Source organism: Polistes fuscatus, unplaced genomic scaffold, assembly GCF_010416935.1.
Source record: "Polistes fuscatus isolate 324 unplaced genomic scaffold, CU_Pfus_HIC Scaffold1, whole genome shotgun sequence".
NCBI lineage: Eukaryota > Metazoa > Arthropoda > Insecta > Hymenoptera > Vespidae > Polistes > Polistes fuscatus.
Window position 1 is genome coordinate 5,354,348 of NW_025112997.1, and position 25,917 is coordinate 5,380,264.

Here is a 25,917-nt window from a genome sequence, read left to right on the forward strand (position 1 = left end):
ATTAATCAAAATCGAATCAAATTCTCGATCGAGGATTCATGGCGTGTTCCTGTTCATCCATTCGTCGTGTGACTCATTTTTCGACAAGTTGGATCGCTTCGTCTCGGATTTCGTGGGATACGAGCCAGCGCTTTTCCCATTTTCTTCAAAGCTTTTCCCTAAATGGAAAAACATAAGCGAGCCGGGAAAGACGAAAGCCACGCTTCTCGCAGAGCTCTGGGAGTTTCTTAAACTTTTTGAATCAATGCTGCTCCTCTCATCTTCTTTCCTCTTCTCTTTACTTCACTTCTCTTTACTTCTCTCAGCAACCTCTCGTGAGGAAGCACTTTCGAACGAAGGATTCGCTTCTCACCGTCCCTCTCTCTCTCTCTCTCTTTCTCTTTCTCTCTCTATCCCTCTTTTACTCTTACGGAAACTCCAGAGTAATCTACCTACCGATCGATTATCTATTGTTTCTGCATTAATTTACCACCGTACTCGATTACCTCGGCACCGTCCTTCTCTTCCCTCTTCGTTCCCACAACGTTTCATGTCACTAATTTTGATGGCAATGTAGTCGGCTCGCTCAAAAATCGATAAAACCCATGATATCATCGAACGATTTTATACTCTGATATTTGTTTGCACGCTCTCCTACTATAGCGAATTATAAAATAATAATGATGATAATAATAATAATAATAATAATAATAAGAATAATAATAACAACAGTAATAGTGATAATAATAATGATAATAATAAGATAAATACAAAATATATATTGAGAATGGTAAGGGGAAAATGGACTCGTTATGAAACAGAAACAATGAATTATGAATTCATTGAAGCAATGGCGTATGATGTAACATAAATACTTGGGATTTCAGTAAAATACCAGATTGGACCGTAAGCAAATATACACATATACAAATAACATAAAAATACAATAATCGCTTAGTCTCCGTAGTTAAAACAATACTCAACGTAAAAAACATCATGAAAGCTATAAATATGCACCTATGCTGTTTCACTTCTGACATACTCTTTCGAAATAATTCATAGGACAAATACAGACACCACAAATTTAAATGGATGGAACAAAACTATTCTAACATGATACAGAATATACTAACTGGAAGCATGTATTTAACAAACTACCAAGCCAATAATTAGGAAAGAGACAAATAGACGTAACCGAAACTGCATGAAAAACGCATACAAAATCTGGTATACATTAATCATTTTTTTTTTCACGGATGACACACGAAAACTCAAAATATAATAACAGAATAGCGGTGGTATCAAAGATCTACATTTCAGGATCTATTTAAATTCTTTGTATTAGGTTTATACTATATTTTGCTAACAAACTCTTAATACTATAGAGAAAAAGCAGGATTGAAAAACCTGAAAAAAAGGAAAAATAATAATAATAATAATAATAAATAATAATAGTAATATATAACAATAATAACATGAACATTTCGTGAAACTCATTCGCAAACTAACGGTTAATTGAGAGGTAGAGAGAGAACCAGCGGGAATTCGTGCGATTAATCGTTATTTCTCCGGTTACGCGACGTTTAATTAATTACGATAATAATAGACGCTGACGGGTTAAAATCGATATTATTATGTATTAATTACGTAACGTCAGGATTGCAGAAAATCAAACCGCGAGATTATTTATTCGAATGTCAAGAATTACGATGATAAAAATTAGAAAAGAGATTTATAGTTGTATCGCATTTCTTGAATTTTTCACTTTTTTTTTTCTCCTTTCCCACCGATAACTCGGGATCTTCCATCAATATCGAAACACTAATGTGAAAGCTTCTATTTTTATCAAGAGTGTATATTTCAGAAAGCTACATTTGAATGTTTTATGAGAAACACGCTGAGCTGGTAGGGTTTTAAACGTTCGATAAGAACCGTAAAGTATCGTGAACGGTACCGCACGGTTAGGATGGCTTAAATATATAGCGCTTTTTCTTACGCAAGAGCTATAAGATAAAATAAGATAGACTATTTAAGGAGATTTCAAAAAGCAAAAAATATGAAAGCTCGTTTTTCGTTCGGTACTATACTCAAGCTAATAAGTAATATCATCGGCTCATAAACTTTACTCGTACCGTTATCTACGAATTAGATCCAACATTAATCCGACAGATACGAAGCTACGAGTTATGGATTTATTAGGCGCTTTTCCAACCAGCTAACAAGTAAGCTTAATCGGTTTAGGATTTGAATAAAAATTATATTGCTTTTAGTGAGATGCGTACTTGTATCTCCGTTTTATCACTAAACCTACCTACATTTCTTGTATACTTATTCCTGCCGTGCCCGATCAAAATGACTGGTCCTTTAAACAAAATTATTGTGATTACAAATAAACGTATATAATCGTTAATTTGTTATTGAATGAATTTGTAATTGAACACCGAATTGAAAATCCGAACGCCCCCCTTTCATTTATGTTGTTTATTTTCTCTAATAACGTCATATTCTTTGAAAAGCTGTGATATTTTTAGGACAAATAATCACCCCAGAATATTTCACTATGTACGAAATTCAAAATTTACGTCAAGGTATTGACTGTTATACTTTTTCTTTCTTTAAATTAGGATTTATAATATGAAATTGCAAACGAAACACTTTAGAAATATTATGCTGCGATGATCTCTCCTTGATTTACATGTACTGCGTCGTCCATCTTTGCGGTTTAGATGCAGTTTCCTTGAAACTGTGTTATACGTATGCAAGCTCGTTACACATATTTCTCCGAGAAAAAAAAATAAAACGAGAAATAAATACTGAAAAATACGTTGCATGGATATTTGAAGGAAAGTCATAAAGATTGATAACGACATGATAACGTTTTACTATATGAAAGTTTTACAAAAATTTGGAAAAGGTCCAATTGATCGGTAGTGATAGGTTCCGTGTTAAATGAATTTCCATTATTGTTAATACCTTATCGCGATTGCATGTTATACCTATTGGTGGTCAAAGAAAGGAGGAAAAATTATAGGAAAAAAAGGAAAAATAGAGATAAAAAATAATAGAAACGGTAAAATACCTTTCGTAAGATCGAAGGAATGTACGAAAGCAATAATGCGCGTCATTACTCGAGAGCCGATGAAGTTGGCTCCTCGTCGAGAAGTCTTTTGCTTTTCTGCAGGACGGGATCGATTCCGTGTTTCTTTGAGTATCGAACGAAGAGATTTCCGGTAGACGGTTATATCTCGAGTCGAATCGACTGGCGCCGTCAATGGATTAATAAAAGAAATTCTTTAGAAGGAAGCGATGGAAAAGAAAGAAAAGTAAAAAGGAATTCGAGAAAAATAAGAAAAATAAGAAAATAGAGAGGAAGAAGAATAAGAATAAGAATAAGAAGAAGAAGAAGAAGAAGAAGGAAAAGAGATTGAGAAAGAGTAGAAGTAGAGTGGAAAAGAGGTGGAGAAGGTTAAAGGAAAAGCGTGGCTGGAAGATGAACGTGGTGGCGTACAGACGTTCGACGACAGAGATGCCCATTATGGAGGACGCGATGTGAAGTCAACAATGGCGTCCGGCTGTCGGTGATGAGAGGAAAGAAGAGAGATGGTCCATTAGCTTGGCTGTCACTCAACAGACCTGACCGACCAGTACGCATTTATGTACACACCCATCTGGACGTTCCTACGAGCCAGACGCGTCCTTATAACAACCGTGAGAATAACTTTGTCTCCGAGCATCGTTGATAATATCGAACGAAGAAACTTTCGTTGATAGAACTTTGATAAACAAAATCAACAACCGCGACGACGACGACGACGACGACGACGACGACGACGATGATGCTAAAAAAAAGAATAAGTCTTATCTTCTATAGATAATTATCTTGTACGTCGGATTTTTTTCCCAATATTTATAATAACGGAACTGTCGAAGTTCTTATAAGCAGGGATAGCGCGTTATCTTTTCTAATAAATATCAGCGAACGGTATTATATCCTATCATCGCGACGGTGATATCGCGTGACGTAGGTATATTAACGAGAAGGAAAAAAAATGGGAAGAGCGAAGAAAGAAAGAGGGTAAGAGGATAAGAGAAAGAGAGAGAGAGAGAGAAAGAGAAAGAGAGAAAGAGGGTGGATAAAATAAAAAGGAGAAAGAGAGAAGTATCGTGGCACTCGCAGCGAGGCGAACGGAACGCGTCGCGCCGCGCCGCGCCAGCTGGAGATGCGTGAATATAATGAGCGAGAGAGAGGGAGTGAATGAGGGGTGGATGAGGGGAAGAGTGTGGAGGAGTTGGAGAGGCATACGCGAGCAAGGGTAATGTACTGTTCTCACCTCCGACAGGCCTCCGGGGGTTCCTCGGCTATTCTTCGTTTGTGTATGCAGACTCGTTCACACATATGCAGGTTACGCATGTATGCAACATCGCGCGTTGCCCTCGCTCTTCTCTCACGACGGAGTAGTGTGCGCGAGCGCATGAACCTTTCGATCCTAAGTGGATGTATGTACCACGTAATATATATATATATAAAGGAGAAAGAGAGAGAGAGATGATTGCTCGACTGTTCGTATTTTACTTCCATCTAACTGTCTTCTTACGATATTCCGAGTAAAGTGCGAAAAAACGACAAATAAAAACAATTAAACGTTTATCTTTCTCGCTCTCTACGTAATAAGATTTTTCTTTTTCTTTTTAATGGAATAAGCCCTCTCTCTCTCTCTCTCTCTCTCTCTCTCTTTCTCGGGAATAATTTCTTTTGAAACGTTGCCTATTTAAAGAACACTAAAATGAAAAGATCCACGCGTATACGTTGATGACGCTATCGGAAAGATAAATGGTTAGAGAAAATGGATATCCAGGAAGAGCGGGCTTCGATATACTCGTAATTTACACACGTCATAGGGAGAATTCTACCTACGTTAGCGCCCTTTGCTCTATCTCCGCCCCTCACCTCTACTCTTTCCGCCCTTTTCCAAACGTCGTATATTACCGTGGGCGCACACGGCTCTGGCTCAATTAATGGAATAAACATAGGGAATAGCGAGAGCCAGTGATTGATTTATCGATGAAATCGAAGTCTTTCTCTTACTTTCTCTCTCTCTCTCTCTCTCTCTCTCTCTTTCTTTCTTTCTCTCGCACACACAAAATCACACACATACATTCAACTCGCAGTCAGAGGATGTAAGCTGACTGCTCACGCGTACATGCGCGAATATACCCATGAATTATGGGGAATCGTTGGTACATTGTCGACTCTGTATTCGTAGGATGATTCGAAGGGAATATGAGGAAAGAGAGTTGAAGAGAGACAGAGAGGGTGGTAGGGAGGGAGGTAGAAAGGGACAGAGAGTCGCAGAGAAGGTTCGAGGGGTGTGCACGTCTAGTCGAGAGTTAGAAGGAAGAAGAGAGAACTGCGACAAGGGTTAGTGACAGACATTGACGGGCAGCACTTTATCCGCGACACGGTTCTGCGCTTACCACAGCCCACCCACCCTTGGATCTACGACTGGATCTACCTACGGATCGTCCCAACTACTTCGACAACTATCTGATTCGATCCGACTAGATCAGATCGGATCCACGTTATTCTTTTCCTATCCCTTCTTTTCTTACGAACGTACCTCCGATATTTTCTTTGCATCTACAAGCCTCCCGGCTATCGTGTTTTCTTTTGCTTACATTTATTCTTTATTCGATTCAGTAAAACGCTTTTTCTTTTTACCATTTTGTTCTATAAGATTTTCTTAACATATACAACGGTAAGTGCATATCCAAATATATCCTACCTATAATAAAATTTAATCGTTTTATTTTCCCATCACTTTATTGCTAAATTTTTTCCATTGTACAAGAAGAAACTCTTGTTATACTCGAAAATATGTCAGGTCTTTGACGAGCATCAAAAGGATTTTTCAAAACCCTCTCAAAGCAACTTGGAATTTGGCGAAGTCACTTTCGCCTATCCTCCTTGGATATGAGTATAAGTTTACTTAGCTTCGAATAGACTGAAGTCAAGTTTAACCATCTTAGGTTTCATCATTTAGCTTCGGAAAACTTTCAACCTGGTATCCCTCAAGGAAGCATTCCGTGACAACGGAGCTTATATCACGTTAATGAGTAGGATCTATATTGGTACTAGCTACGCAAGAACCACTAACCGAACCTTATGGATTATTATACGTTCGACTCCGTAACTTATTTGTATCGATTTGTAAATAGTTAAGTACGAAGCTATGCTATCTATCTTCTCTTCTATAGTAAAATTTGTTGACTTCTCACGGGACGAAAGGACCAAGTCTCCTGAATTTCCACTGTATAATGAAACACTCGAAACTTTATTAATTATCAATCTCGAGTTAATTAACGCTACCTTTGATTGGACCTGACTGACATGTTTGAAATTTAAGCAGCGATGAATCAAGGAACCCTCTTTATTGCACAAAATTTCTACTACTTCCAACTAAACTATTTCTCCATAGATAGTTCTTCTCTTTTTATCGAAGATATAGAAGATAATATCGACATGCGTACGAGCAAGAAGCACGTATTTCTCGAAAAATATAGGAGAAAATAGGTAATCGAATAGCGTAATTCGCTTTCTGTGAGTTATCCAACCGAGTTTTATTATCAATGAGAACCGTAAATATTTTATTTCATTCGTAGGAATCCCTTTTTTTCTTCTTTTCCCGCATGATTTTCAAAGAGATGATTTTTTCCTTCTATTTTATTTTCCGCTCGTGATTTGGTCTTTCCTTGTAAAAGTATTCGAAATGTAAATAGAAACACACGAGTAACATCTGATTTAATTAAAATAAAACAACAATCTATTTAATTACGATTTGCATGCTCGTTAATTACAACTGTCAGGTCCCGTATGGACTATCTCGCATTAAGCGAGGTTCATCGAATCCTCATAGATCGTAGCGAATGAAACATCTGTTGAGCTTAGACCTTTGATCTTATCTTAGATAAAATATCATCGAGCTAACATCTATCAAAGGCAATTCACGAATGCATTTCATTTATACGTTTCTATCCAATGATGCGTTACAACCGGAAACGATTAAAAAACGTGCAGTGTTTTCCGTCTTTCGTGACCCTTCTCAAGTTCCTGAAGGGAGAATGTTACAAAGTTGGTTTGTTTCTTCTTACATTTAAGGATCCTTTGATTAATATTTGTCAAGTTCAAACATTAGAGTATTATTGCTCGCAAGAAGAGAGGAGAGAAAGCAACTCCGCAGAAAGGAGACAGGGCTCGTAATTTCCTCACTAGTAAGGAAGAAGAGAAGGTAGTAGACGGCCTCGAGAATACCGTTCTACAGACTGACCTTGACGAGTTTCCTTGGAACTTGCGCTTGGCAGCGTGACCCGAAAGCCAGACTCGTACGTTCCACCATGGATGGTGGACGTTCGGTAGACCGTGTAACGATCCTCAGAGGAAGACTAATTTTCGACTTCTCCGATTCATTAATTAGATACGCTTAATGATACTGTTCGTACCACCGGAAATGTTAAATCTTTACCTATAATTCGATGCGTTTTTACGACTCTGAATTACATTCGATAAAAAAGTAAAATTATATTCAAATTATAATTATAATACAATCTTGTTAAATTGTATTTTAACGCATTAGGAATTGTACCATAACAAACGAATCAGTTATACATCAATTAATTCTATTTACATTTTGTAGGTCAACATGCTGTAACGTTTACTGCAACTCGAGTATGCGTGCATGTGCACGTTGCTCGACTCTATCTCCGTAGAAGATAACCGTATTTTGCCATTAGGAGCACATATCGGATGAAGTTTAGTTAAAATCGAGGTTCTCCACATGCACCAAACTAAATACACATGTAATCCTGTAGAATTTCTTTTTTCGAGATACGTTTGTTTTTAGAATATTTTCTCCGTAAATTTACCAACTTATGCATTTCGAATAAATTCCCGTAAAATCAGCTGATTTTTAAATAATGAAAAAGCACAGTAAAAAATATAGTTTAATAATTTTGAACATGTAAACATTTTAATTAGAGGGAACCATAATCATTTCCTTACATATTCTCGCCATCAGTTTCACAGTGCGATAACCTTTAGCGAATGCAATCGAGTGTAAAGCTGTCGCGACGGTGATTCTCCGATCTCTCTCGTCGTGCTCGGATTCGCCCCTCGTGAAGAACAGCCCTTTGACTTTCTTGCGCTGACTACTACGAGACGCGAAAATCCAACAGCGTGACAATATTCCCCCGTTTGCTCTCGCTAACGCACACCGATCTCTCACCCTCGCTCAGTTTCACCCCTGAGCGAAGGTGTCGGAGACTATTGATTCCTCCTCGACTCGTGCCAGAATGACAAATAGTTTCGCGTATATATATACATATGTATGTATATATAACGTCTCCCCAAAGGTCGCTTGACACGAAGCTTTCTCGTTAAATCGAGATTTATTTTCGATTCCTACGCTAACTCGAACACTACCTTACACCTGCAAAATCATCTCCCTCTAAATATGCAAAATATTAGTAAACGTTTAACTTTTAATAAAGCTAGGTAGAGTACGAAACTCGATTGTTGGAGAGAAAGAAAACAATCATAAGAAAATGATGAAGAATAATTTGAATGGTCAACGCTCAAATGGAAATACCTAAAACAAAGTTGAGAACTTTTTCATTAATTTTTTGAGTGGTCTTCGTACAGTTACATTAATTAAACTATCTTGATATGTATAAAACAATGACTTTGTCGGAATATATCGACAGATTCAAGTCGCGGTTCGGTGGACCGAAAGGAGCTTCCCGCGTTGTTCACGGTAGGAAAATCTTGAATCCTAAGGCGATCAGGCGTCGGACGTATTTCGAGGATTATCTCGATTGTAGGGAGTCTCGAAGGTAGGCGAACGCGATGCAGCGTGCACCGTCGAGCATGTACGCCCCCTGCCCACAGAATTTCCCGGATAATTTGGCCGTAGCAAACCACCAGCCTGTGATTTGCGAACTCCCGATGGATAAAGACGACTTCGCACAGACAAGACGCTAAGGAAGGCGAGATAGGATTGCAAAGCAGAGAAAGAGAGAGAGAGAGACAGACAGACAGATAGATAGAAATAGGGAGAGAGAAAATGTGAAACTCGACAATTTGCTATTGAGTTTGCCAGTGACTTTATAGCAGCCTGAAGCGCCGGCTCCTAGATGAAGTGGAACAGAAACTACGCAGGTTAATCTATGTGAGAACGTAAGCAGCTGCCTCTGCTGGAAGGTAGCCTATCCTTCCGTTATTTCCTTTTTTAACACGAAGAGATACAACCGGCTTTCTCCGGTATTTTTTAACCTTAGATCGATTAAGGTTTACGTAGATGCCATCTCTTCTTTTCATTATTTTTACGATTGCTTGAAAATGAATTTCTTTGTTTTATAATACTCGAATCGCTAGCATTAATTGTTTTTTCATCGAAATCCGATTATTGATCAAAATGAAATTTCAATATTTGCGTACATCTGTAGAGTGAAACATTTAAATAGGAATAAACCGTACACCGCTCGTATAAGAGAGATCAAAACATTATTATGACAGTGAATATACAACGAATATAAAAACGATTTTAATGTCCTTTAAGAGACGAGGAAGTTGTTATTCGATCGTCAGTCTCTCAGTTGTCGTCTGACGCTTCACAATGTTTTTTCTCTAGTTGTTTTATTGTCTCGTCTAAGAAAAACAAATTTATACGAAGTTATTATTTTTCCTAGAGTGACACATATTTTTGAAATTACAACCAATAAACTCATGTGAATGTAATTTTTGTAGTTGGAACTCTGTTTATTAAACTCGTATTAATGTTATTTCTTTATTTTTATTTCAGGTAAGTACTCGGACCGCAGACGTTCTAAAATGCATCCAATCAGGACTACTCTCGTAAGTAATAAGAACAAAATCGAAGTAACAGGTATATCTTACGTAGCAGCATAAGCTTTCGAAAAGGAAAAAGACGCGGTAGCCGCAGTAAAAGAGAGTGGCACGACTCGCGCCAAATTGGACGGCTGGAATGAAGAATCGTCGCAACGCTCGTACGCGAAATTCAATTAGGCTGAAGGTTCGTCGGTTAGCCCGTGGCTACCTTCGAACGAGCCCCGAGAGAGTACTTTCCTCTCGCTTCCATTCTCGCTCAACGGATCGAGTTCCTCCGAAGCGGCGAGTTACGCTTTGATCGATAATTTACTATCGATATCCCGTTTCCGATCGATTTCCCAACTTAAATCGAAAACGAGAAATTGTTATCTCTCTTTTCTTTTCCCGTTTTTTTTTTCTTTTTTTATCTTTCCGAAAAATGTTCACACGAAAAAATTTCTTTTAGACGAGGGTATAACAGTTGTTCATTCGAATTCATTCATTATTAGAAATTCATTTTAATTCTTTCACGTCAACTATATTAACTTTTTCAATTATTCACGTAGCTACTCGAGGGAAATGGTTTCTAGAAATTTTCCTGAAAGTGATGATGTCGTAGTATGGAACAAAAGTTTTCGACGAAGTGAACAAGCGACCGATACATATCCTAAACGTCCCCGTCAGAACCACTGGAACTCAAGTTTGGATATAATAACAGAATATTATTAACCCCGAGTTATAAAGTCGACGGAGAGAACGAAGAAGAGACATATAATATACAACTAACAAACTCCTATTTCGCTTTTCTCAGCTGATGTTACGTCTACCGCGAGACTGGAAACACTCGTTTAGTTTGATAGGATTGTATGCGGGTTACAAACTTGCCCTTCAGTTTCGATTTTCGAAATGACATGCATAACGATGCATATTGCATTTTGCTTTAGAAATGACCAGACTGAATTCACGACTTGTACGAACTTAGTCAAGATATTGCTCTATGAAGAGAACCTATAACAGACGGAATTATCAAAAGGATCAAATATACGGGATATAAAGTATGAGCCACGTTTTATTCAAAATAACATATTTTAAAAGTATACCATGATAAATTACATTTTCATAAAAATGTATTTATATACATTGTATAAACGCTCGTAAATGTGTAGAAGAAAAGAATGCCATTTCTACCTATCTACCTTATATTAAATGTAAATTCAAACAGAATCACAATTTTGTACGCGTGAAAGAACGCGTAGTAGATAGTGCATTCGGAACACTGTACAAGGCATTTACACGAACTTAAGCTTACTAACTCACACAAGTGTACAACGAGTACCGACAGATGACAGAGCTGGGATCTCGGAGTGCGCATATAGGATTAGTCCGGCTTACAAAGCTCAAAGCTAATTATTATAATTCCCAGAACAATGATAATCCATTAAAAACTAATATCGTTGGTAGTAACTGAAAATTAATCATAGCTTTTGACGTAGACGTTTCTCGACATATTAAGTAGGCCAACTTGTCAATATTTTATCAGGGTCGCTAATCAAACTATATCCTTCGCGATTGTAGTAGTATTTACATGTATTCTATCAAACTATCAAACGTGCAAGAACTTCTCTCTTTCTCTCTCTCTATCTCTCTATTAACCTCTGAGTTATCGTCAAAGTAAAATGAATAACATAGCTGCTCATAGATATTAAACTGCTATCCAGAATTTAGGTAGTACATTATTTATAGACACTTTAAAGTACTAACTTGACGGCAATAAGTACCGTACGATAGATCGATTGTTGTGACGAACATGGCTCGTTAAAAATGTCTCGTCAATTATATTTTTAACAAGGGAACAAGAACAAGCGAAGATCGGATCATCTACGTGCATGAAAATTAAAATTCTTTTAAGGATCACCAAGGCGTCGTAAAACTAAACGGCGATGGCGTTCGCACGCACGCTACCAGCCCACATGCATACACACACATACACACACACATGTACGTACAATGCACAAATGCACACACACGCGCACACGAGCACTCGCGGAGATCGGTTTTTCTGTGTTGGAGACGATAATGACCACGATAACCGATTATAGTCTGAATTATGATGGAAGTTTTAAAGCGCCCCGCCTTCATTGGCAAACGCAATTAATTAACGAGGAGAGCTGCCCGCCTATGAATTATTCGTCCGTTTCTCCCTAGCCGTCGGGCGAGCATGAGAGAGCCGGGCACCGTCGCAACGGGCACGTCGAGAACGTGATTCCAACATTGAAATCGTGGATCGTGCTCTTTCTCCTAGACTGCGAAAGACAAATTTCGCGTTGAAATATGTAAGCGAGAACGCCGTTTCATCCTTTAATGCTCAAACCCCTCGAGCAAAAAACCTAACAAATCACCGTCCTCGCTAAGAGGCAACTTTAGGATGCTAAAAAATTTATTATTTTTATCAGGTGTTTAGTATTTAGTTATATTATATACGTTCAAATTTATTTCAATAATATTGGAACTTTTTTACTTCGTACGATCGTTTTCAATTATTTTCATATTAATTTCTTTTCTTTATATATAGAAATAATTATTTAATACAATGTAACTTTAAAAATCAAAAAGTAATTACTTTAACTAATTAATTCATAAAATCTCAATTCTTATATCTTTAACCTTATATATATATTTTTAAAGGGCAATAAAAATCGGTCTATTAAAAAGGTTCGCATTTCCTTTTCGAAATAGCACTTAAGCAATCACAAAGTAAGTTTCGTAAAGCACAGTTTCATAGCCGAAGGGCCCGGCGTTAGACGATTTTAGTGAAAGGTACTTGAAGCTTGAGCGAGACGTTCGAAGTGCATCTCTACGTAGTACTTGGCTGATACTACTGGTCGATTGTTCGAGAAAGACAGGCCGAGGAATATACAGTACGGTGATACAGTACGCTATCATTTGGTTTGAAGTGTCGTTCGCGTATAAGTAAAAGGAAGAAAAGAGCGTGCCGGTGCTTACCGGCATGCCCGATAGAGCCAGCAAGCCGAACATTGTAGTATCGAGGAAGAAATTGCTCTAGCGAAAGCCAATAGGTTTAGATCGAATCAGCTTTCGAAACGCTTTTGCGCTGAAGCTTTACTTCTTCCTTCACTCGTGCCCGCGGCTAAAACGAGGCTAAACCCGGATCCGTACCGTCCTCGAAAAGGCACTACCTTCGATGAATCTACAATCTTCTTTTTCTCTATTTCTCTCTCTCTCTCTCTCTTCTCAGTCACTCATTCACTTTTTCGTTTTTTCTTCCAGAGTAAAAGCTATTAACCGTAGAATTCTTCTTTTTTAACGTCTTTGAGAAGGAAAATCCTGTCAGTGGCATCCAATGGAATCGTGCTAGAACGGATATCATAGGTACGAAAAAGGATGATAGCGGATTCAATCGAGCGAGATTAAATGGAAACGAAAACGTCGCATCCCTTCAGAACGAGAAAGAAAGAGAGAAAAAGAGAGAGGCAGAGAAGGGCCACTTTATCGATGGGTTTACTCTCTCGCCCCGTAGTGACCGTAAACGAGCCCTCGGATTTTTCTCGTCCGTTCAACGGCAGAAGCTATTAATACAAAGTCTTTCTCTTTAGAAACATAGTCAGACTCATTACTACGTCACTTAGGATTCACGACAGTATTTTTTTTTTTTCTTACTAGAGTTGGATTAAATGTTGGCAACTCGTTAAGCAGTATTATCGACCAATCTTCTCTTTCTCCCTCTCTTTATATTTTTCCTGGCAAATTACAATTAAAAAATAAGGAATAAAGATTTAAAACTTGGTAAAGGAGTTTTCATTGTTATGGAACATTAATTTCGCTAAAAAAAAAATAGTTACGATACGGAAATCATTTAATGATAGGAAAATTTTGTGAAGAAATTTAGAAAAATGACAAAAGAATTCTCTCGATCAGGTGAAATCCGAATATTTTCGGAAAATAGTTTGCAAATGAAGAAGGTAAATGGATATCGATCATGACGGCTATGGTATGGCCTTCGCTATACGACCGATCTCGAGCGAAATAAAATATGCTCAAGAGTATGCACGACTACTCGACCGTAATTACGAGCCCCGAAGAAAAATACAGTGCGCTATTACTGGAAAGGGGTAAGGTAGACCCACCTACCGATCGGGTTATACAGACGAAAGAGAGAGACGAGTAAAGAAGATAGGAGATGAGAAGACTTAAACAAGGAAAGGAAGAAAGAAAGAAAGAAAGAAAAAAAGAAAGAGAGAAAGAGGGCAAGCAAGCAGGTAGGACGAAGCAAACGAAGAGGCATTACTCAGATAACTGAGACGTGGAACGAATGAACGAAGAGAACTGGTAGAAGCAAGGAGAGAGAGAGAGAGAGAAAGAGAAGAGAAAAGACGAAAGAAAAGGTTCCTACAATCGGAGATCGGAGGGTGAAAAGGACGGCTCGCGTGCCTGGGTGCAAGTTCGCTTTAGCTTCCGGTAGCTTGCATGCTTCGTCTCCACTTGTATCCGCGTATTGCACACATGCAACAACAACCTATTCAGTGTTCCATACCTATACGTCTTATATATGTGTATATATATCACTGGTTGTGAAAGGAATTCGCATTGTCACGCTTAACTTCGCGAGAGGAAGGTCGTCTAATGTTGAAGAGAAATTCGCCGACCCCCTCCCTATTCTCTTCCCAACCCCACCCACTCTCGACTGGTCAAAGCTTATTACCAATTTAATTAATTCCATGACTGCGAATGGCTTTTGTCGACACGACTTTGTTTGCTATCTGAAAGTGAAAATGTATACCTACTGTCTCTCGAAAACGACCGAATTTTATTTTCTCGAGATTTTATTGAACCAATTTTTATCGCGGATAGTCTCTATGTTTTTTGTTTAAACTATTCGATACAACTCTAGATATTTTACAAGGAAGGGCGATTATAAATTTCGTTTCTTTCTTTTTATGTTGTAACGTTTCCTTCTTATGGCAAGGTACTTTTCGATGTCGTGACGATCTTAATTTCGATAATACTAGAACGATATAGTCCTCCGTTGAGTTTATACGATGTTACGAGTTATCACGATCTTCATGCGACGATTAGCAAGGAAAGAAATATTTTATGAAAAATTCTTGAAATAACACGGTTTAATAGAGAATAAATGTATTCATAGATAATATAAAGAAACGGATAATTTAACATCAACATTGACCACATGTGGGTACCTTTGGGAACTAATAGTATAGTGCAAAGTCAATTAAATTTATCAACATATGTTGAAGGGAACTTTTTGTAGATAGTAAGCACCAGGGTGATTAAATTAAATAATGAAAGAGAAATGGCTAAATCCAACGAACCATCATCGACTGTGGTAGTAGCATCGGCTTCGAGTCGCTTTGATGTCTGACGGTAGTCACTGATTATTAATTATTATTGCACAGAATCCTCTTTTATGCTCGTTCCCTTCCCTTGCTTTCTCTTATGCTTTGGACGATCTATTCTCCAATTGAAGTTTTAGCTTTGTCCTTCTACCATCTTTGTAAATACTTTTCCAATATAGAGGAAGAAATAACATCGCCAACCGATCACGGAATGCCGATACTGCGGAAGGTCAAAATAGTTCACATGTCGAGGTCCTCCCAAGTAGGTACGTACTCTAATGCCGACATTATCCTTGTATAACCTACGTCGATTATACCCGACTAAAAGCATCGCGGATATAGTACCCTAACGGTAGATACGCGTTTTTCCTATTCGCATATGCACACTTATTCCCTCGAGAAGTTCCAACCACGTGTAATTTAGTATCTTTATATATGCGTGTTCTATGCATTTAAACATTTCAAAAATATCTAAAATTATTTATAATTATCATAGTGTTTACTCTAACATCGACTAAAATTAAAATTGATTCCAATGTTAAATACTGATACTGGTATTATAAGGAAAAATGATGTACAATTCGAGATTGTGATTTTCCAATTGCTATCGTTAAGATGTTTATAGAAAAGGATAGCAAGTGTTCGTTGATGGGATAAGGGTGGTAGCGAAAACCACGCTCAACGCGCTCTTTTTTATTTTTCACGAGTATCTTATAAAATAAATCTTATCAAATACTTATAAATATAAATAACGAAAATACATAGAATATTCTATATACATACATAAAATAATACTGACTTAACATTGGCTCTTGTTTTTTTTACTTTCCTTTATAGATATAACGTAACGTTGTGCAACAGTTAACGGAGGTGAGAAACCATCGGCATAAGTTGCGTCCTCGAAAAGCACCTCGTATTCGTCCGTAGCTGTAGTAGGTAAATTATTGACGACTGCTTTGTAGAAACATGTTGTCTGTGGGTAGAGAGCCATCACGACCGAACCTTTCGTGAACAAAGCGTGAGGATCGGTCTCCGGATTTGCTCTCATCAATGGTAGGGGTACCACTCGTCTACGTGAAAGAGTATGACGGTCTTTCTGTTCTTCGTCGATATCGTCTACCTCGTACTTGTTTGTTGCCTGATTGAATTGTACAACTTCCGCGAGGATCCAGTTTTCTTCTTCCTCCGATCCCTTTACCAATGCAGCTACCATGTCTCCCATTTTCGCGATGTAGGTGGGCTCAGCTGGAACAGCACCGCACAATGGTGGTGCTTTTGCTCCTGGCGCTTTACCAACGTAAAGAGGAAGCGTCTGTGCTGTACTTAACAGCATCTTCATTAATGCACCACGTCTGATCGTTTCTTTGTTACCAGCATTTCTTGCCTGTATACGCCTCTCGTTCCTTATTCCACGGATTTCATTAATTTTACCCAAGGCTTTTCGCAAAATTTCTTCTTCTTGTTGAGCGTCCATAACTGCTGCACTATAAAGATTCTTCAATTTTTGTTGATAATATGAGGACACTTTATCTTCCGGTGTAACCTTTTCGTGAGTTTTCACAATATTATTTAAATTATGTTCAGATCTACTCCTCTGTGCCTCAATATCGTGAACTAACTGATACACATTTCGGAGACGTTCCTGGATCTGTGCGGCCGCTGCATCCGCTGTAAATGGCATTTTCCTGATCTCAGTGTTTTCCGATAAGATAACGATTCTTAATTGCTTATATGAATCTTCAATTATTATTAGTTGTCGTTTAGATGTTTACACAATGATTCTCCGATGAATCTCTGTAAAAATAGAATAGACTCGTATATATATAAGTTATATATTCATATTTACTAAATAATAATTTTCAACGATAAGTATCAATTAATTTTTCGAACTTTCAATTTCATACATTAGTAATAACATTCATTATAAAAAAACAAAAGCACTCAAATTTGTTTTCATTACAAAAAAAAAATATTCCCCCAGTAGGATTTGAACCAAAGATCCTTACGCTTTATAAGCGTGCACTTTATAATAACACTTGAAAAAGACAGTTTTAATAATAGTCACTTAAATTAAATAATCTCTTTGATAAGATTTTAATCAGTAAACATTATTAAATATAAGCAGCACTCTTCAACTCGAAACTAAACTCTTATTTCATGAAACGATATATAACCTCACACATAACCTAACAAATGTATAAATTTGTGACGCATGGCAAAGAACGGATCGATACTCATAAATTATTGACAATTTTAAAAAGAGAATCAACACTGTGGGAAAATGTGCAAAAAACGTACCTTATTTATGAGATAAAACTTGAAAATACTTTCGGTAATCACAAACAACACAAAAATCATCTCTACAAGGCGAAGCAGTAAGCAGTACTAAAGCGTTGCTCGATTATACGACCGAGCGTGCGTGTGCTTCTGCGCCATACTGCTCGAGTCTCTCCCACTACCAACTTTAAGAAGAACCTTTCATCAAGGCAGTGCTGCACTCTCATGGTGTCAGTACGAATCAACCAAGCGTAAAAAGTTTTGTCCATGTACGTGTTTTGTATTCTCTTTCCCTTTTGCGGTTCATATCCAATGCTGATTCTTTTTGTAATTAGTGATTTTCTCTATTTATTGGATCTAATTTTATGAAAACTGTAATGTTTACTCGCGATTGAAATTATTAATGATCAATAAAATATTTTACAAAATGTGAGAGAGAGAGAGAAATAAATAATAATAAAATAAATAGCCCCAATGTGTGTGTATGAAAATAACGATCGATAGCATTGAAGGACGAATCGTTACGATAAATCGTGAAATTGAAAGGAATCTTACAAAATTCGATGCTATGTACTGGACGGATCATTAACGTCTAAATGATCTCTAATTTATGAAACATAATACAAATATACACATATCATTCGATAAAACAAATTTAATTATTTTCAAATAAATACTTGTCGTTTGTAATTAGTGATACATTGTCTGTCAATTACAATGATATTAAATAACGAAGGCAAATCTGTATGATTGGGTAAAAAAAAGTGTATAATAATCTTGGTAGATTGAATCGATTAGAAGAATGTTGACAATCGTGAAAAGAGTATTGTGATGATGAAAGCTTGAGACGACGAGAATGGTACGAAATGATTTCACTTTCTATGATCACTTACGAGACGGTTATAGTAGTACGAAGTAGTCGCGCGTACTCGTCTGGAAATCAAATCCTTTTTGCACGATGAACGAGCAAAGGACTGAGTGAGAATGAGCTATTAAAAGGTATTATGGAGGCGATGAGCTTAGCAACTGCAAAACCTGGATATTACCTATGTATAGAGGTATATAATATACACACGTAGTATATATAAATATATATATATGTGTACACATATAGATATACAATACTCATACAAGGTTCGTTTCAAAAGACGGAAACAAGAGATCTAACGAGGCGTAAGAAGATCTCCAACCTCGGGGTAACTCTATGCACAATACCATTCTCTACGCGTGCCTGGCTGCTCTCGCTTTTATTCCATGATTCTCCCGATACCACAAGTAATGTTCAAGGATGTCAGCCCGCGAGGTGAAAACCTTCTCAAATTAGTGCTTTCTAAGTTTGAGGTAATGACGAAGATTCCAAAGGATTTGTTCTTAAATACTCAATCTTATTCTGTAAGCTAGAATCTTTCTTGTATTTATTAGTAATTAAATATGGAAATTATATTCAAGTATAATTAATAACCAAATTTTGAAAAGATTTAAAATATTATTCTTCGTTTTTGATAATTATGTTTGTCCTACATCAGAAATGGAAGAAAGAGAGAGGTTGATCTGTATATGTGTGTGTTAGAAAAAAAAAGAGTAAGATTCGTGAGAAAAATGGCAAATGATCGGAAAAGGAAATGTAATTCAACTTGGGAATTTTATCTCGAGTGCCTTCCGGCAACCAAGGTTGATTCGATTTTCGTCTAATATTGACATTTTACGATGCACAACTTAACGACCTGTTGCAGTCGTTAAACCGAGTATGATGCTGGGTACATAGTATACGCATAGACGATATTTCAAAGGAGTCCTGCATAAGGCACAGAATGGAAATGTCAAGTGCAGATACATTTACTGCCGGCGAAGCGAGGATCGAAACGTTGCACGAATAACAGCCAGGATTGATAAGAACGAAGGGATGGAAAAATCGAAAGATAGAACGAGCGAAGCGAGAAGAATGCGAAAGTGAGAGAAAGAAAGACAGAAAAATAAAAAGAGATCGATACGTCATGACTCTCGTATTTTATGTCTGCCGCCTTTCTATCAATTTTCGTTTATCGGCAAGACAACCAAAACTGACGGAAAAAGCAAAGAATTAAAAAAATGTTCAAAGAAAAAGAAAAGAAACGATAAGCAAACATTTCTTTTCTACGTGATTTCTGCTAAATCGAAATGTTAAGCAAATTATTGTTTGCCGACCGTGCTTATCTTGGGTCGCTCGATAAATCAGTAAGCATTTCTCGGAAGGACTAAAAGATAAATTAGATGCTTGGAATTAAAAGTAATATATAGGCATAAATAACTTTTCAAGAACAGGATAAGATATCCTTTAAAGTTTATCAAAGTTCCTTCCAAAAAAAAAAAAATATACTTCAGAATCATATCTTTAAACGAAAAAAGAAGAGAGGGGAATTTAGTAACGAATGAAAAAAAGAAAAGATTTTCTTCTCGTCTTTTTTTTGTATTTTTTTAAAATGAGAAAGTCTTCTGACGTTTGATTAACGGTGAAGTCTGTCTAAAGGTGACGGAAGAAGGGATACATTTATCGACTTTCTCCCTTATAAGAAGGACACCCTGAGATTTCTAGCTCGCTGTATAATGCAGGAGTGATACGCATTAGTACGATTGGACCGTGAGCTTTCCAGTACACGGCTCATCGTCTTTTCCATTTTCATTCTTTATAACCCTCCCCAAATTCACTGCCATATGCTAGTTATAACGATGGTACTGACAGGGTCGGTGGTAGGGATGGTTTCGTTCAAAAACAAAAAATAGGGAGAAAATGACACGCACTGTTACACAGCTAGCAAGCGTTCTCGTTTCAACGAAAGAAATTAATCGAATCGCGGCACGTTTCCCACGACGATATTATTTCAACAAATACCGGTGCCGCAGCTGAACTACCTACAGGACAGGAAAAGAAAAATCGATGGTGCGAATTGACCGTTCCACCAACACTTCTGAAAGAAATAATATTTTTCATGTCATTTGGAATATTATTAGAGTTCGTTCTTTTTCTTTCTCTCTCTCTCTCTCTCTTTTCCCTCTCTTTCTTTTCTTTTTCTATTCTTTACATTTTATTTAATGGTCTAACAAATTTTTTTTCCAATTCACCGATCACATGTTTGCTTTTCCAATTCCAAATGTAGACATTTTCGTTCACACTGTTCTAAAAATGAAAAAAATTACAACTTTCTACGAAAAGGATCGTGTGCTTCCAACAAGTTACTCGTAATTCGAAAGTTTTTCTTCAGTCGCGTGTCGTTTAAATTAAACGTTCTGATTAACAAAATGAACTACATAGAAGTAATGAGACGCTGAAGGACTTTTGAAGGAGCACACGAGTATACAATTACGAAAGCGAAAGAAAATATCAACAAGCTTAGCAAAAAATGAAAATACTTCCTTCAGTTAACACACACACACACACACACACACATTAGTTAAATTATTAAAGAATATAACCGATGGATCGATATTAAATTCAACGGAGATTGACAAGGCAGTAAAAAGGGTGGAAGACAAAAAGAAGAAAAGAGTAAATACGAAAGTTTCGAGGTCGGCGACAGGAGAAGAGGGTCGAAAAGAGGGGCTCGAAAACGCTTTGGCTGACAGGTTCAGCCAGCGACAGAACGAGGAATGTATTAATAATAAATGTAAATGCCTAACATCAATTTCAGTTTGGTTGCTTTCACTTCGGCTAGTAGTTTTCCTGTGTTCGTTGCACTCGTTTCGCAGCCATGAAAAGAGGAAGAAAGAGAGAGAGAGAGAGAGAGAGAAAGCTAGATTCAACTTCAGACCCTATATGTAGTCGATCGTTTGCTTACTTAAACTAAACTCGGTAAGCTTGTCAGAGTGTCAAGCATACTAGAAACCGGAAAAAGAGCTCGAAACATCGAACGAACTACACAAATTGATATCGCTCTTCGTTTCTATCTCTTTCATTCTTTCCCTTTCTTATCTTTTCCTTGCATTTAAGTTGCAACGGTGTATAGACTTTTGTAGGTAGGAAACGGAGCGAAGTAAAACTTTACTTCGACTGATAATCAGGCTCGTCACGTCCTTCGACTGATCTTAATAATTACCGCAATTTTGTTAAATGCTTTTAGAAACAATACACTTTCTTTCCCCATAGTCTCATCATTCTGCAGACACGTTTCAACTTTCCGTGGGATTTTCACTATAAAATCTTGTTAATGGTTTAAGAGATCATAAACTCAATTGCCGTAACGGCCTTGTAAAGTTACAGTTATACATTTAGAGAGATTTACAGGATATTATTGAAATAAGAGAAAAGTTTTGAATATCAGGAAAATCTCAATATAAAAACCTATTGGAAAAACCCATAGAATTAAGGTCAAATTTAAACGGATCGGAGTCGTCAGATATATTACGACAACCCGGAAAGGTTCACTTCGATTTTCGATTCGTTACGGGATGTATGGACAGTTCCTTTTTATTAATATAAAAGGTGTTTCATTTAAATGGAATCAATTAAAAATATTCAAAGAAGAAAGTAACACTACTGCAGGCGAGTAACCTAACGGTTGAAAAAATTTTTTTTCAACGTCATTCTTTTATAAGATTTCAAAATAATCGATGTTTCTTTATCGTGTTTTTTTATCGTATAGCATAAAAAAACGAATTCAATTGAAAGATATTAAGGTATACCCATTTAACTAAAAAACATTTCGCATTTAATTAAATTTACTTTTTCAAATGACACTTGTAAACTTACAATTTAAATTTCACAAATGAAAAAATGAAAGAACAAAAGTTAATTATCAAAAAATGAGAAAGAATGTAACTTTCTATATATACACGTTTATATGAATGCGCATAACATTAAAAGAAACGAAAGGAAGATTGTGCTCGATAAATAGTTATCTCGTATTCTTTCGAAGAACAATGAAAGGAACAGGTGGACTGGAAAAGACGAGCGCGATCACATTATTACGATTAAGGTGGTTTCATCGCTAGCAAATTCATTTCCTTTGGCCATATTTTTTCAAGGGAAGCGCTTAACTGTACCGATCTGAACAAACTTTTTTTCCCTTTTTGCATACCAGCTCCGTGATAAAGAACGAGATCGCTGCCGGAAAGAGATTTCTTATCTGTCAAGAGAATAGAAGGGTAGAAAAGAGAGAGAGAGAGAGAGAGAAAAAAAAAGAGAGAAAGAAAAAAGTTATGAGAGAGGATTGGTAAAGGAGACGAGGCGTAGCGCGTGTTCCATCGATTAAACAAGACGAAGGGGTTCTGATCTCTTGGAAAAACTTTTGAATACGTGGGGACTTCGTCTCTTTCTCTCTCTCTCTCTCTCACTCACTCACTCACTCTTCCTTATTCTCTTTCTCTGTTCAATGCGATCTCATCTCCTTATTCCTGAAAGATCACCAAGCTCCACTTAGCAAAAGGATTTATATGACCGAAGTTGAAATCGAATCCCAAATGGATAGAAGTTTGAATTTGAGAGTGAGCAAGTATAAATGGTGACACGGTAGTTCGATCGATAGACAAGATGTTACACGGAAGAGGATTGCTATAAGACTACCGTTATAGATTCGAATTAGTAACTAGCTTGCGAAAATGGGAGGAATAATTGAAATTTATCAATGAATGTTAAACAGCTGTGAAAATGATTATTAGGGAAATGAACTGATATACGAAAAGGAAACGAATTAGAAAAGGTTCACATATGCATAGTGAAGGTATTTGCTCTTCTGTAACAAGTTACGAGACTGTAATAAGAAAACCAAAGATTCTTCATGTTAATTATTTATTATTACAAACTCAATAAATATGGTATTTATTATATGACTCCCCCTCATTTCAGACCTTGGGATTTGAACACTGTATTTCAACACGTATACACATGAATTTTGATACTTCTAATTATACATCGGTGGACATTAGAATCACGTTGGATGATCTTTCTTCGATAATCTAAAAGCAAAGCTAATAAACTTTTGTTTTGACGCGTATTCACATTTATAAAAGTTATTCATAATAAAATATTCAAATATTCAATATCAATGGCTTAGAAAAATATACAAAAATCTATCCTTTAAAAAATGGCTCTCACTTAGAGCCTCTACGAATTTAGCTCTTAGAATAAAAAGAAAAAGGATAATAAGGGGTGGTACGAAGTCTCTGAAAGAGAGTGAGAGATTGCAAGAGAGAGAAAGAGAGGGGGAGTTTCACGCTGTGTACTTGGACACGGATCGCGTGCTTCCCTTAGAAGCTCGTGTGCTTTTACGCCTGTTTTATGTTATGTAAATGCGCGACCCTTTAATACGCTCAATGCTCGCCTACCGCGGCACCGCGAGATATCGTGTAATAATGCTCGCACTTTTCTTCTCGAGCACCGGGGGTCTGATTTTCCTGATGATTTATGAGTACGGTATCGTAGTCGACGAGGCCGAACGCCAAGGGAACGCCGATGGGTCCGAGAGGGGGCCCAACGTATCGATCGTATCCTTCGATATATTCGCAGCACACCTTTTAAAGCTGACCGAGAGAGAAAGAGAGAGATAGAGAGAGAAAGAATAGTTGGCGCACGACACAGCATTAAAAGCGAGTTAGCCAAGGTGCCGAACGATCGTCATTCAGATACGTTATGATTTGCACTTGATCGATCTCTTTTTAAAAGAAAAATGAACGTAAATCACGGTCTCTTTCCGATTTGTGTGTATTTTATTTGATATCTAATTCACCGTGTAATTAAGTTTAACCTGATGGAAAAAGAGAAAGACAGTAGGTATTTGATGTTATTCGTCCAAATGAAGATTTTATTCTTTTTTGTTTGTTTTATAAGAAATTGACGTACCGAAGTAAAGTCAAAAGATTTCTTTATTGCATTAAATTATTTCGATAGATTGATCAATATATACCAGATCAAGTTTGAAAAGAATACGAGGTGTTGATACGATGGTTAAAATCGATCGAATGGCTTGCACATTTCAAAACGTAGTGGTTGTTTTCCGGGCCAGGACATAACTGGTTATGTATATGAAACATCCCGTAGTGTGAGTTACACATGTCAGGTATTAACAGGTTGTCCCATTAAACGATTTGGTTGGAGTCGTCGTTTGTGAGGGTCACGCGCGACGTTTTATCTGCGAATTTGAATCCCTACATTGTAAATAAAAATAAGAAGAATAAAGAGAGCATACAATTATAATTGAGTGCTTGTCAGTGAGATTGTAACGTTGAATCGTCCTTTTCGTCCTGGATAGCATCAACTTTTTGTAAGACTTGTGAAAACAAGACGAAAGTTTTTTTTCTTTTCTCTTCCGGAGAAGAACAAATGAAAGAAGAGTAAGAGACGACGAAGAAAACGAACAAGCAGAAGAAGAAGAAGAAGATGCAATGGTAAGAAAGTCTGTTTTATCCGAATAAAGTTTCGAATTCGGTGAGCAAGTTTCGCGTCTTAAGAGAGAATATAATTAATCTTGTCATATATATAGAAGCAAATGGTAGACGCTTGTTTCTAAAGAGTAATTATCTCCGCGGACGTTGTACGTCGTTAGGCGATTCGTAAAAATCCCAGATAAATATATTAGAGAGTAAGAAAATACAGTGGTACTCGCGATCTATTAAGCTTGATTGTGGGGTCCGATCATCGTGCAGATAAATTCACAAAAAAGAGGAAGAAGAAATATCCCTGACTTGTCTACCTTCGTTTTTGCCGGCCAGCTCGTTTTCTGGTACTTTGTGGTGATACACAAAACTTAAGTGATTGAATTTCATTTCTTTTCGAATGAAAGAAAAAGATAGCAGAAAATAAGAATGGAAGAAGCGTTCTCCCCGTTTGTTAGTTCCTTCATTCGTTCCATGGACTGGAGCATTCTGTAGAAGAGCAATATTGTGAGATGCGATATAAGAGAGTGGTGCAACACGCGCGGCTATCTCGAAGTATCTTAAGACTCGAGTACCAAAACGTGTTCCTTCGCGAATAAAGGCCATGGAGCCAACGGCCCGAAGATATGATAAAAATAACGAATGTTATTGCTAACTGCTAACGAGTCAAAGCACCGAGTCTGGGTATCGCGACGACGATAAAAACCTCCTGGCCCACGGAATTCGTTTATTATTCTTCTCCTTCTTTTTCCTTCCGCTTCGTGTATCGTCGTTGCCTGCACCGCTTTTGCAGGGTCCACTCGTTATCGGAAATTTCCGTTTCGACGACGTTGCTCGTCAATTAAACCTTTTCCCCCCATCCTTCTTTTCGTACTACCTACTCGATCATTCGTCTTTCTCCTGCTTTGCTCCCTATCCAACACTGCCGTTACGAAACTCCATTCGCGTGTTCGCCAAATCCGCATCTAAGAATATTCGAAGAGAAAAATATAGCTCCTCACGCTAGACCAGGTGCCTGTCCTTTATTTGCCACCTGTCTTCCTATCGACCTACCTACGTTACTAA

At 37.3% G+C, this 25,917-nt stretch overlaps 2 protein-coding genes across 2 annotated transcripts in view; one reads left to right on the plus strand and one right to left on the minus strand.

Annotated features, from left to right (window-relative positions):
- LOC122515593 (ephrin-A4) overlaps nucleotides 1–25,917 on the plus strand; it is a 689,714-nt gene that overhangs the window by 284,936 nt on the left and 378,861 nt on the right. The gene's annotated exons all lie outside the window — the stretch shown is intronic.
- On the minus strand, nucleotides 15,987–17,650 carry LOC122515610 (SAGA-associated factor 29). The gene is made up of 2 exons (XM_043633014.1): nucleotides 17,530–17,650; nucleotides 15,987–17,025 (listed from the first exon to the last, which is right to left on the minus strand). Exon 2 carries the CDS (start codon nucleotides 16,910–16,912, stop codon nucleotides 16,031–16,033), a length of 882 nt encoding a protein of 293 aa, XP_043488949.1. The 5' UTR covers nucleotides 16,913–17,025; nucleotides 17,530–17,650; the 3' UTR covers nucleotides 15,987–16,030.